The sequence below is a fragment of the Bos mutus genome, chromosome 6, assembly GCF_027580195.1.
Source record: "Bos mutus isolate GX-2022 chromosome 6, NWIPB_WYAK_1.1, whole genome shotgun sequence".
In the NCBI taxonomy this organism is placed as follows: Eukaryota; Metazoa; Chordata; class Mammalia; order Artiodactyla; family Bovidae; genus Bos; species Bos mutus.
The window spans coordinates 44,838,728-44,851,859 of record NC_091622.1 but is presented as its reverse complement, the minus strand read 5'-3'; the positions used below and the strand labels follow the sequence as shown (position 1 = coordinate 44,851,859).

The 13,132-nt window shown below is 42.3% G+C and overlaps 1 protein-coding gene across 5 annotated transcripts in view; it reads right to left on the bottom strand.

Moving 5' to 3' along the window:
• Positions 1-7,436, bottom strand: part of ZCCHC4 (zinc finger CCHC-type containing 4) — a 50,624-nt gene extending 43,188 nt beyond the window's left edge. For all 5 annotated transcript variants that reach the window (XM_005897085.2, XM_070372228.1, XM_070372227.1 and 2 more), the window contains exons 1-3: positions 7,288-7,436; positions 6,148-6,266; positions 5,345-5,427 (exon numbers count right to left, since the gene is read on the bottom strand). In XM_005897085.2, coding sequence (XP_005897147.2) covers positions 5,345-5,427; positions 6,148-6,266; positions 7,288-7,414 — 329 coding nt within the window. In that variant the 5' untranslated portion in view covers positions 7,415-7,436. The remainder of the gene's footprint in view (positions 1-5,344; positions 5,428-6,147; positions 6,267-7,287) is intronic.
• Positions 7,437-13,132: the final 5,696 nt, after the last annotated feature.

The following is a 13,132-nucleotide window of genomic DNA, read 5'->3' as shown; positions in this document are numbered from 1 at the left end:
CCAGACTAGAGGCTTGGTAAGAAGCATCTCCCAGCACATACAGCACAATGCCTACCACAAAGGAAAGGATGAATTTTCTTCACAAGTTTACCAACAAATTAAACCTGTGACTCAATTCCAGTTAACCCAATAAAACATTTTAAAAATGTAGATTTTTAAAGACAGATGTTATAGCTTTAAAAAATTTGTTTAGTTCTTTTATTAATACTACTTCAATAAAGAAGATTACAGTAAATCTTCATGGAACTGGATTTGGCAATGATTCTTAGCTATGATAACAAAAGCACACACAACAACAACAAAAAAAATTGAAAGATGAGACCCTTTGATACACTCCTGTGGTAAAGAATCCCCCTGCCAATGCAAGAGACACAAGGGATTCAGGTTCAATCCTTGGGTTGCGAAGATCCCCTGGAGTAGCAACCCACTCCAATATTCTTGCCCAAGAATCCCATGGACAGAGGAGCCTGGCGAGCTACAGTCCATGGGTCACAAACAGTCAGACTCGACTGAGTGCATGCATGCACACACACACACCTAGAACATATAAAGAACTCCTGCAGCTCAACTACAAAAACAGCAATGACCTTGTTAAAGTAGACAAAGGACATGAATAGACATTTCTCCAAGAAGATATATAAATGGCCAAAATGCATTTGAAAAGATGGTCAACACCATTAATACAGAAGGAAAACAAAAATCAAAAGCATAATGACATACCACTACACAACGGCTAGGATGTCTCTCCTAGCAAAAAATAATAATAGTACACATTAACAAAGACATGCAGAAACTGGAACCCTCCTACATTGCTGCTGCTGCCGCTGCTAAATCACTTCAGTCGTGTCCGACTATGTGTGACCCCATAGACGGCAGCCCACCCGACTCCTCCGTCCCTGGGATTCTCCAGGCAAGAAAACTGGAGTGGGTTGCCATTTCCTTCTCCAAGACATGAAAGTGAAAAGTGAAAGTGAAGTCGCTCAGTCGTATCTGACTCGTAGCGACCCCATGGACTGCAGCCTACCAGGCTCCCCCGTCCAATGGGATTTTCCAGGCAGGAGTACTGGAGTGAGGTGCCATTGCCTACATTGCTGGGGGGGGGATATAAAATGGTGCAGCTACTGTAGAAAACGGGTTGGTAATTTCTCAAAAAACTAAACAGTATTATCATATGATCCAGTAATTCTACTCCTAGATATATATATAAAGAAATGAAAACAGGGACTCAAACTATTTATACACCAACATGTGTTGACTATTATATACAACGGCCAAAAGGTGGAAACATCTGGGTGTCCACTGATGGATAGACAAGATGTGGTACACATATACAAAGGAATATCATTCAGCCATAAAAAGGATGAAGTTTTGATACATGCTACAACATGGATGAGCCTTGAAAACCCTACTCTAAGTGAAATAAGCCATATACAACAGGACAAATACGGATGATTCCATTATCTTAAGTACCCAGAATGGTCAAATTCATAGAGACAAAAAGTAGATCAGAGGTTATCACAGACTGGAGGAAGGTGCAATGGAGAGTTATTACTTAACAGTGACAGAATTTCTCTTTGGGGTGAGGAACATAGTGGTGTGATGGTTGCACAACACTGTTAATATAATTATCGCCACTTCATTCTGTCGTTTTTGAGATTGCATCCAAGTACTGCATTTTGGACTCTTTTGTTGACCATGATGGCTACTCCATTTCTTCTAAAGGATTCCTGCCCACAGTAGTAGATATAATGGTCATCTGAGTTAAATTCACCCATTCCAGCCCATCTTAGTTCATTGATTCCTAGAATGTCTATGTTCACTCTTGTTATCTCCTGTTTGACCACTTCCAATTTGCCTTGATTAATGGACCTAATATTCCAGGTTCCTATGCAATGTTGTTGGAAGAGGGTGTTTGTTATGACCAGTGCATTTTCTTGGCAAAACTCTATTAGTCTTTGCCCTGCTTCATTCCGTATTCCAAGGCCAAATTTGCCTGTTACTCCAGGTGTTTCTTGACTTCCTACTTTTGCATTCCAGTCCCCTATCATGAAAAGGACATCTTTTTTGGATATTAGTTCTAAAAGGTCTTGTAGGTCTTCATAGAACCGTTCAATTTCAGCTTCTTCAGTGTTACTGGTTGGGGCATAGACTTGGATTACTGTGATATTGAATGGTTTGCCTTGGAAACGAACAGAGATCATTCTGTCGTTTTTGAGATTGCATCCAAGTACTGCATTTTGGACTCTTTTGTTGACCATGATGGCTACTCCATTTCTTCTGAGGGATTCCTGCCCGCAGTAGTAGATATAATGGTCATCTGAGTTAAATTCACCCATTCCAGTCCATTTCAGTTTGCTGATTCCTAGAACGTCGACATTCACTCTTGCCATCTCTTCTTTGACCACTTCCAATTTGCCTTGATTCATGGACCTGACATTCCAGGTTCCTATGAAATATTGCTCTTTACAGCATTGGACCTTGCTTCTATCACCAGTCACATCCACAGCTGGGTATTCTTTTTGCTTTGGCTCCATCCCTTCATTCTTTCTGGAGTTATTTCTCCACTGATCTCCAGTATCATATTGGGTACCTACTGCCCTGGGGAGTTTCTCTTTCAGTATCCTATCATTTTGCCTTTTCATACTGTTCATGGTGTTCTCAAGGCAAGAATACTGAAGTGGTTTGCCATTCCCTTCTCCAGTGGACCACATTCTGTCAGATCTCTCCACCATGACCTGCCCGTCTTGGGTTGCCCCACGGGCATGGCTTAGTTTCATTGAGTTAGACAAGGCTATGGTCCTAGTCAAAGTGGAGGGTAAAAAAGTTGGCTTAAAGCTCAACATTCAGAAAATGAAGATCATGGCATCCGGTCCCATCACTTCATGGGAAATAGATGGGGAAACAGTGGCAACAGTGTCAGACTTTATTTTTCTGGGCTCCAAAATCACTGCAGATGGTGAGTGCAGCCATGAAATTAAAAGATGCTTACTCCTTGGAAGGAAAGTTATGACCAACCTAGATAGCATATTCAAAAGCAGAGACATTTCTTTGCTAACAAAGGTTCGTCTAGTCAAGGCTATGGTTTTTCCGGTGGTCACGTATGGATGTGAGAGTTGGACTGTGAAGAAGGCTGAGCACCAAAGAATTGATGCTTTTGAACTGTGGTGTTGGAGAAGACTCTTGAGAGTCCCTTGGACTGCAAGGAGATCCAACCAGTCCATTCTGAAGGAGATCAGCCCTGGGATTTCTTTGGAAGGAATGATGCTACAGCTGAAACTCCAGTACTTTGGCCACCTCATGCGAAGAGTTGACTCATTGGAAAAGACTCTGATGCTGGGAGGGATTGAGGGCAGGAGGAGAAGGGGACGACAGAGGATGAGATGGCTGGATGGCATCACTGACTCGATGGACGTGAGTCTGAGTGAACTCCGGGAGTTGTTAATGGACAGGGAGGCCTGGCGTGCTGGGATTCATGGGGTCGCAAAGAGTCGGACACGACTGAGAGACTGATCTGATCTGATCCAATGTTGCTCTTTACAGTATCGAACCCTGCTTCCATCACCAGTCCCATTCACAACTGGGTGTTGTTTTTGCTTTGGCTCCATCCCTTCTTTCTTTCTGGAGTTATTTCTCCACTGATCTCCAGTAGCATATTGGGCACCTACCAACCTGGGGAGTTCATCTTTCAGTGTCCTATCTTTTTGCCTTTTCACACTGTTCATGGGGTTCTTGAGGCAAGAATACTGAAGTGGTTTGCCATTCCCTTCTCCAGTAGACCACATTCAGACCTCTCCACCATGACCTGGCCATCTTGGGTGGCCCCACACGGCATGGCTCAGTTTCATTGAGTTAGACAAGGCTGTGGTCCACGTGATCAGAAAGGCAATGCCAAAGAATGCTCAAACTACTACACAATTGCACTCATCTCACACACTAGGAAAGTAATGCTCAGTATTCTCCAAGCCAGGCTTCAGCAATATGTGAACCGTGAAATTCCAAATGTTCAAGATGGTTTTAGAAAAGGCAGAGGAACCAGAGATCAAATTGCCAACATCCGCTGGATCATCGAAAAAGCAAGAGAGTTCCAGAAATACATCTATTTCTGCTTTATTGACTACATCAAAACCTTTGCCTGTGTGGATCACAATAAACTGTGGAAAATTATGAAACAGATGGGACTATGAGACCACCTGACCTGCCAATTCTGAAGGAGATGGGACTATGAGACCACCTGACCTGCCTCTTGAGAAATCTGTATGCAGGTCAGGAAGCAACAGTTAGAACTGGACATGGAACAACAGACTGGTTCCAAATAGGAAAAGGAGTACATCAAGTCTGTATATTGTCACTCTGCTTATTTAATTTGTATGCAGAGTACATCATGAGAAATGCTGGGCTGGAGGAAGCACAAGCTGGAATCAAGATTGCTGGAAGAAGTATCAGTAACCTCAGATATGGAGATGACACCACCCTTATGGCACAAAGTGAAGAAGAAGTAAAGAGCCTCTTGATGAAAGAGGAGAGTGAAAAAGTTGGCTTAAAGCTCAACATTCAGAAAATGAAGATCATGGCATCCGGTCCCATCACTTCATGGGAAACAGATGGGGAAACAGTGGAAACAGTGGCTGACTTTATTTTTCTGGGCTTCAAAATCACTGCAGATGGTGACTGCAGCCATGAAATTAAAAGACGCTGACTCCTTGGAAGAAAAGTTATGACCAACCTAGACAGCATATTAAAAAGCAGAGACATTACTTTGCCAACAAAGGTTCATCTAGTCAAGGCTATGATTTTTCCAGTGGTCATGTATGGATGTGAGAGTTGGACTATAAAGAAAGCTGAGCACTGAAGAATTGATGCTTTTGAACTGTGGTGTTGGAGAAGACTCTTGAGAGTCCCCTGGACTGTAAGGAGATCCAACCAGTCTATCCTAAAGGAGATCAGTTCTGGGTGTTCATTGGAAGGAGCGATGCTGAAGCTTAAAGTCCAATACTTTGGCCACCTCATGCAAAGAGTTGACTCATTTGAAAAGACCCTGGTGCTGGGAAAGATTGAGGGCAGGAGGAGAAGGGGATGAGAGAGGATGAGATGGTTGGATGGCATCACCAACTCGATAGACATGGGTTTGGGTGGACTCTGGGAGTTGGTGATGGACAGGGAGGCCTGGCGTGCTGTGGTTCACGGGGTCGCAAAGAATCTGACACGACTGAGCAACTGAACTGGCAAATGTTAAATACACATTTTACCACAACAAAAATACACTAATTACTTAAAGTAAACTTGAAGGCACAGAGAAAAAAATCAACAATGGGATAATAAATTAAAAGTGACATCCCATCAGTACCTTTCCACACACTGAGATCGGGATAAAGGAGGCTGACAGCTTCGGTTATGGGCTTCCCGGGCAGCAAGTCTGGCTCCTGACAACTGAAAGAAAGTACAAAACCCACTTAGTAAATCATCAAACTGGCTAATATCCTAGAAAAAGTGGTATCATATTCAAACACCAAGAAGCCAGAAACTCAAGCAGCTCAAAGCGGTAAACAGGCATTCATTTCAGGGGAAAACAAAAGACATTAACCTGGGGAAACTCTAGAGCAGTTTCAAATAGTAAACAACGTATTGAAGCACTGAGAGATTAATTCACACATGGTGATCTTAACAAGTCTACAAAAGAGTGGCACACAGATTGTTTGCCAATAAACCTAACAAAGCTGAAAGTTTTCTAGTCAAAACTTTCAGAAACTTGAATTGGCACTGAGCCAAGAGGATACCAAGCTCATAAATGTATCTCTAAGTGCCTTCCTCAGCCATCCAGTAGCTGAAAAAAGGATCTTTGATGCAAACACTTCCCAAAAAGGGTTTTTCTAAAACATTTCCTGGAATGATCATGACTTGCATTCTTCACAAAGAAATCTATATTTGCAAACTCAATATTAATACCTCAGAAAGTTTTAAAGGAAATTCATTCTTTGAGACAGTAGTTTAAGACATCAATAGTCAGAGTAAGTTCAAAGTAAATATAAATTCCAATCTCTGGACCAAAAAACATGGTATCTTCATCTCTTAAGAGGTTTATCTCATACATTCTCAACAAAATGTCACACACGTCAAAAATAAATAAATATATCCAAAAAGGTGATATACCTTTTCATCTTCCCATAGAAAAAAATTACAATCTTTTCTGTCTCTACAAGCTGAGCAGGCATAAAACCTCCGTGTTTCTTCTTTCCCTTGGTTCACCTTTACAAACAGAAGAGTAGGTCCTAGTTCCATGAGAAAAAACATGTCAAACAGTCGATATCAATCAAATTTCAAATTTCTAGTTTTCACTAGAAAATAAACTAAACTATTTTCACTAGAAAATAAAAACTAAAATAAAACGTTTTAGTTTTATGGATGAAAGTGAAAGTGAAGTCGTGTTCGACTCTTTGCGACCCCATGGACTGTAGCCTAAAAGGCTCCTTCGTCCATGGGATATTCCAGGCAAGAGTGCTGGAGTGGATTGTCATTTCCTTCTCCAGGGGATCTTCCAGACCCAGGAAACGAACCCGGGTCTCCCGCATTGCAGGCAGACGCTTTACCTTCTGAGCTTAAATGCAATACTTTGATATATATATATATATATATATATATATATATATTTTTTTTTTTTTTTTTTTTTTTTTTACCTTAAGTCACAACATTCAGGCACCGACTACTTAGGAAATATATTTTGAAAACCAGTCTCTCCAGAAAGAAAATGCTAGTGCCAGTACAGTTGCAGTCCACATGGTGAACCGTCTAGGTCCTGACACAACAGAGTTCGAACACTGTTACCTCCGCTCAGTTATTTTTTCAGTGAAACCCTCAGCTTTTAGATTTGGATACACTCTCTCTCCGCGAGTTAGAGAAAACCTGGGTCTGGTTTCTAAGCAAGATTTCATGATTTCGCGCCTCCCTAACTTTTTTTTAACTAAAAATAAAGCAAATCAACAAATGAAATATCCAAGTACTTGGCACTGGGAATTACTCAATAACACACATCCTTTTTGCCTAGTCTCTGCCTCGTCCCTTTAAAAAAGATGTCACCGCGATGGAGCCAAAATCACAACAGGAGGCTTCTTTGAAGGTTTCTTAAGTAAGTGGAAAAGCTCAACTTCCCGAGGAAGGAGCGTCTTCTAGAACTATACTCAGTGGGAGAGAGAGGCAGATAAAAATTTGGGAGCCCTAAATACCCCAGGCGCCCTCAGGCTAACCACGCCCCTTGGCGCTCGACAGCCAGGCAGAGCCCAGACGCGGACCCACCGTGAGGGCACAGCGGGGCGGGGGTGGCGGGATCAGAAGAAAGCACCACCTCGACTCCCGAGTATCCCTGGCGACCTGAGCTCCCCTCTGCCTCCAAGGTTCCAAGCCGGTCCCTGGAGGTCGCCATCTTCCCACCGCCGTCCCGAAAGCCTCAGTCCGGACCAAAGAGGCTGAGAAAGAGCGCCGCTTGGACCTGCAGCCACTTTAGAGCGCCCCCACGCGCCTAGGAGGAACTTCGGCCGCTGGAGCGGAGGTCATGCCCCTAAACCCTGTCCCTAGCTAGCTGGAGGCTAAGAGGTCCCTCTCCTGGGAGTGAGTGGGAGACGGGATGGGTTGACAGGCATCTTGTTGGACCCTGTGCAGTAAGCTCACCTATTTTCTGCCTCAGCCTTAATACCTTAGGATCCGTGAGTACCCTCCTTGCGTAAGAATATAGCCAGGAGATGAAATGACTCTTGGGCTTCCCTTGAGGCTCAGCTGGTAAAGAATCGCCTGAAGTGGGGGAGACTTGGGTTCTATCCCTGGATTGCAAAAAACCCCTGGAGAAGGGAAAGGCTACCCACTCCAGTATTCTGGCCTAGAGAATTCCACAGACTGTATAGTCCATGGGGTCGCAAAGAGTCAGACACAACTGAACAACTTTCACTCTTACACTCTTTGAAGGTTATGACCACAGATGACTCTTAGCAGTGCAGCAAAGATTTTGTCTGGTTAAAAATCCAAAAGGCAACATAACTACCACCACCAGCCACGACTGATAAAAATAGCTGAAGGCTCAACTTAGTAAAGATGCCAGTTATACCCATATTTACAGCGTATCTTTGTCAGATGTTTGTAGATTTGGACAATATTATTCTGAAATTCATAAGGATAGGTGAGAAAACTACAATAGCCTAAACAGTTTTGAAAAATAATAAAGTAGGAGAAATTAGTTTACCCAATTTCAAGACTTATTATGTAACTGCAATAAACACATGAATGGTTGTGATGAAATAGTCAATATCTATAGTATGTAATATATACTATATATACACAGAGCTCCACCCATCAACAGAAAATTGAATTAAAGATTTACTGAGCATGGCCCCACCCATCAGAACAAGACCCAGTTTCCCCCTCAGTCAATCTATCCCATCAGGAAGCTTCCATAAGCCTCTTATCCTTCTCTATCAGAGGGCAGACAGACTGAAAACCACAATCACAGAAAACTAATCAAATTGATCACATTCACCACAGCCTTGTATAACTCAATGAAACTATGATTCTTGCCATGTAGGGCCAACCAAGATGGACGGATCATGGTAGAGAGTTCTGAAAAAACGTGGTCCACTGGAGAAGGGAAAGGCAAACCACTTCAGTATTCTTGCCTTGAGAACCCCATGAACACTATGAAAAGGCAGAAAGATAGGACACTGAAAGATGAATGCCCCAGGTCAGTAGGTGCCCAATATGCTACTGGAGAAGAGTGGAGAAATAACTCCAGAAAGAATGAAGAGACAGAGGCAAAGCAAAAACAACACCCAGTTGTGGAGGTGACTGGTAATGGAAGTAAGGTCCAATGCTGTAAAGAGCAATATTGCCTACGAACCTGGAATGTTAGGTCCATGAATCAAGGCAAATTGGAAGTGGTCAAACAGGAGATGGCAAGAATGAACATTGATATTTTAGAAATCAGTGAACTAAAGTGGGCTGGAATGGGTGAATTTCACTCAGATGACCATTATATCTACTACTGTGGGCAAGAATCCCTTAGAAGAAATGGAGTTGCCATCATAGTCAACAAAAGAGTCTGTAATGCAGTACTTGGATGCAATCTCAAAAATGACAGAAAGATCTCTATTCGTTTCCAAGGCAAACCAATCAATATCACAGTAATCCAAGTCTATGCCCCAACCAGTAATGCTGAAGAAGCTGAAGTTGAACACTTCTATGAAGACCTACAAAACCTTCTAGAACTAACACCCAAAAAAAGATGTTCATTATAAGGGACTGGAATGCAAAAGTAGGAAGTCAAGAATCACCTGGAGTAACAGGCAAATTTGGCCTTGGAGTACAGAATAAAGCAGGGCAAAGGCTAGTAGAGTTTTGCCAAGAAAACGCACTTGTCATAGCAAACACCCTCTTCCAACAACACAAGAGAAGACTCTAAACATGGACATCACCAGATGGTCAACACTGAAATCAGATTGATTATATTCTTTGCAGCCAAAGATGGAGAAGCTCTATCCAGTCAGCAAAAACAAGATGGGGAGCTGACTGTGACTCAGATCATGAACTCCGTATTGCCAAATTCAGACATAAGTTGAAGAGAGTAGGGAAAACCACTAGGCCATTCAGGTATGACCCAAATCAAATCCCTTATGATTATACACGGGAAGTGAGAAATAGATTTAAGGGACTAGATCTGATAGAGAGTGCCTGATGAACTGTGGATGGAGATTCATGACATTGTACAGGAGACAGGGACCAAGACCATCCCTCCAAAAAAAAGAAATGCAAAAAAGCAAAATGGCTGTCTGAGGAGGCCTTACAAATATTTGTGAAAAGACAAGAAGCAAAAAGCAAAGGAGAGAAGGAAAGATATACCCATTTGAATGCAGAGTTCCAAAGAATAGCAAGGAAAGATAAGAAAGCCTTCCTCAGTGATCAGTGCAAAGAAATAGAGGAAAACAATAAAATGCGAAAGACTAGACATCTCTTCAAGAAAATTCAAGATACCAAGGGAACATTTCATCCAAAGATGGGCTCAATAAAGGACAGGAATGGTATGGACCTAACAGAAGAAGAAGATATTAAGAAGAGGTGGCAAGAATACACAAAAGAACTATACAAAAAAATCTTCATGACCCAGATAATCACGATGGTGTGATCACTCACCTAGAGCCAGACATCCTGGAATGTGAAGTCAAGTGCTCCTTAGAAAGCATCACTATGAACAAAGCTAATGGAGGTGATGGAATTCCAATTGAGCTATTTCAAATCCTGAAAGATGATGCTGTGAGTGCTGCACTCAATATGCCAGCAAATTTGGAAAACTCAGCAGTGGTCACAGGATTGGAAAAGGTCAGTTTTCATTCCAATCCCAAAGAAAGGCAATGCCAAAGAATGCTCAAACTACTGCACAATTGCACTCATCTCACACGCTGGTAAAGAAATGCTCAAAATTCTCCAAGCCAGGCATCAACAATACATGAACCGTGAACTTCCAGATGTTCCAGCTGGTTTTAGAAAAGGCAGAGGAACCAGAGATCAAATTGCCAACATCCATTGGATCATTAGAAAAGCAAGAGAGGTCCAGAAATACATCTATTTCTGCTTTCTCCTTTATTGACTATGCCAAAGCCTTTGACTGTGTGGATCACAACAAACTGTGGACAGTTCTTCAAGAGGTGGGAATACCTGACCACCTGACCTGCTCTTGAGAAATCTGTATGCAGGTCAGGCAGCAACAGATAGAACTGGACATGGAACAACAGACTGGTTCCAAATAGGAAAAGGAGTACATCAAGGCTATATATTGTCACCCTGCTTATTTATCTTATATGCAGAGTACATCATGAGAAATGCTGGGCTGGAAGAAGCACAAGCTGGAATCAAGATTGCTGGGAGAAATATCAATACCCTCAGATATGCAGATGACACCACCCTTATGGTAGAAAGCGAAGAACTAAAGAGCCTCCTGATGAAAGTGAAAGAGGAGAGTGAAAAAGTTGGCTTAAAGCTCAACATTCAGAAAACAAAGATCATGGCATACAGTCCCTTCACTTCATGGCAAGTAGATGGGGAAACAGTGGAAACAGTGACAGACTTTATTTGGGGGGGGGCTCCAAAATCACTGCACATAGTGACTGCAGCCATGAAGTTAAAAGATGCTTACTCCTTGGAAGAAAAGTTATGACCAACGTAGACAGCGTATTAAAAAACAGAGACATTACTTTGCCAAAAAATGTCCATCTAGTCAAAGCTATGTTTTTTCCAGTAGTCATGTATGTATGTGAGAGTTGGACTATAAAGAAAGCTACGTGCCAAAGAATTGATGCTTTTGAACTGTGGTGTTGGAGAAGACTCTTGAGAGTCCCCTGGACTGCAAGGAGATCCAACCAGTCCATCCTAAAGGAAATCTGTCCTGAATATTCATTGGAAGGACTGATGTTGAAGCTGATACTCCAATACTTTGGCCACCTGATGGGAAGAACTGACTCATTGGAAAAGACCTGGATGCAGGGAAGACTGAAGGCGGGAGGAGAAGGGGACAACAGAGGATGAGATGGTTGGATGGCATCACTGACTCAATGGACATGAGTTTGAGTAAACTCCAGGAGTTTGTGATGGAAAATGAGGCCTGGTGTGCTGCAGTCCATGGGGTCACAGAGAGTCGGACACGACTGAACTAAACTGATAGTATGTAAAAAAAAATGATGCTACTCATACATATTTAGACTCACTCATTTAATACTAATGTATATTAATTTAGAAATACTGCTCTTTTCCTGCACTTTTTATGCAGTAGTTTCACTCAGATCTTCACCTGCACCTGTAGCATCTGGTCTTTGACATAACAATGCCCCTTTTCAAGTTCTCTAGCATGGATTTCTGGAGCACATTATCTGCACTTCTACATTTCCAGTTAGGAAACTTTCAGGACCTGCTGTTGATGGTACTTTTGGATGTATCTCAAGCCCTACTTATTCATTCACATTAGCAGTAACACCTCTATTTTTAAAGTTTTGGCTTATAGGTACATATCTGTAATCTTTTAAAGGCTTGTTTGCAAAATTTGCAATTGAATTCATGAAATTGTATCACTAGAAATAATTACCAATTTTGGGGGGGGAGGTTAATAAATATGTTCTCAAATGTCGGCCTCTGCCTCTTTAAATGTCTTCCAGGCTTGCTTCTACTCTCCTTTGGAGACTACACCTTTGTCTGCACCAGGTCTTGGTTGCAGCACATGGGATCTTAGTTCCCCAGCCAGTGGTTGAACCTGCTCCCTGAGGAGAAGGGGCTGACAGAGGATGAGGTGGTTGACTGACATACAGACTCAATGAACATAAGTTTGAGCAAGCTCCAGGAGGTGGTGAAAGACAGGGAAGCCTAGCATGCTGTAGCCCTTGGGGTCACAAAGAGTCGGACATGACTGAGCAACTGAACAACAAAATGTTAAATATCATATGTTGGTTCTTTGCTAGAGAGGCCATGCATATGAGCATTAATTTAATGTTTCATTTTATTGTTTCATAATATTTTTAGTTTGTACACAAAAATCCTTGAGCAGAGAAAAGCTCGAGTCTTAGCAGGACTCTGAGACAGACCCTTGTCACATTTCCATCTCAGAGCATGATCTTTAATGCTGCTAAGAAACAATCGATTTTGGTACTCCACCCTGAACAGAGGACAAACTGGTGATCTTCCTATGGAGATCAGGAAGTCTTACTCCTTGACTTTCTGGATAAAAGCCCTCAGTCCCCAAATTTACTGCAGAGAACATGGATGAAGCCATGATAAAAAGCCCTAAGTCCCTAAATCTCCTGCATAGAACATGGGTGAAGCATTTGGTAGTGTTTCTCTGACTGTCTTCTCTACTTTCTCTAACAGATTTCTGGTTTTCCTTTGGGAAAACAACCATCCTCAGTTTTGGCCCATTGTAGTTTTGGGTTTTTTTTTTGGCTGTGCTAAGTCTTCGAAGTTCAGGTTCTCTGTTGCAGCATGCAGGTTTCTCTAGTTGAAGCGTCTGGGCTTAGTTGCCCCGTAGCATGTGGGAGCCTAGTTCCCCAACCAGGGACCAAACCTGCATCCCCTGCATTGGAAGGCAGATTCTTAACCACTTTTACCAGGGAAGTCCTTA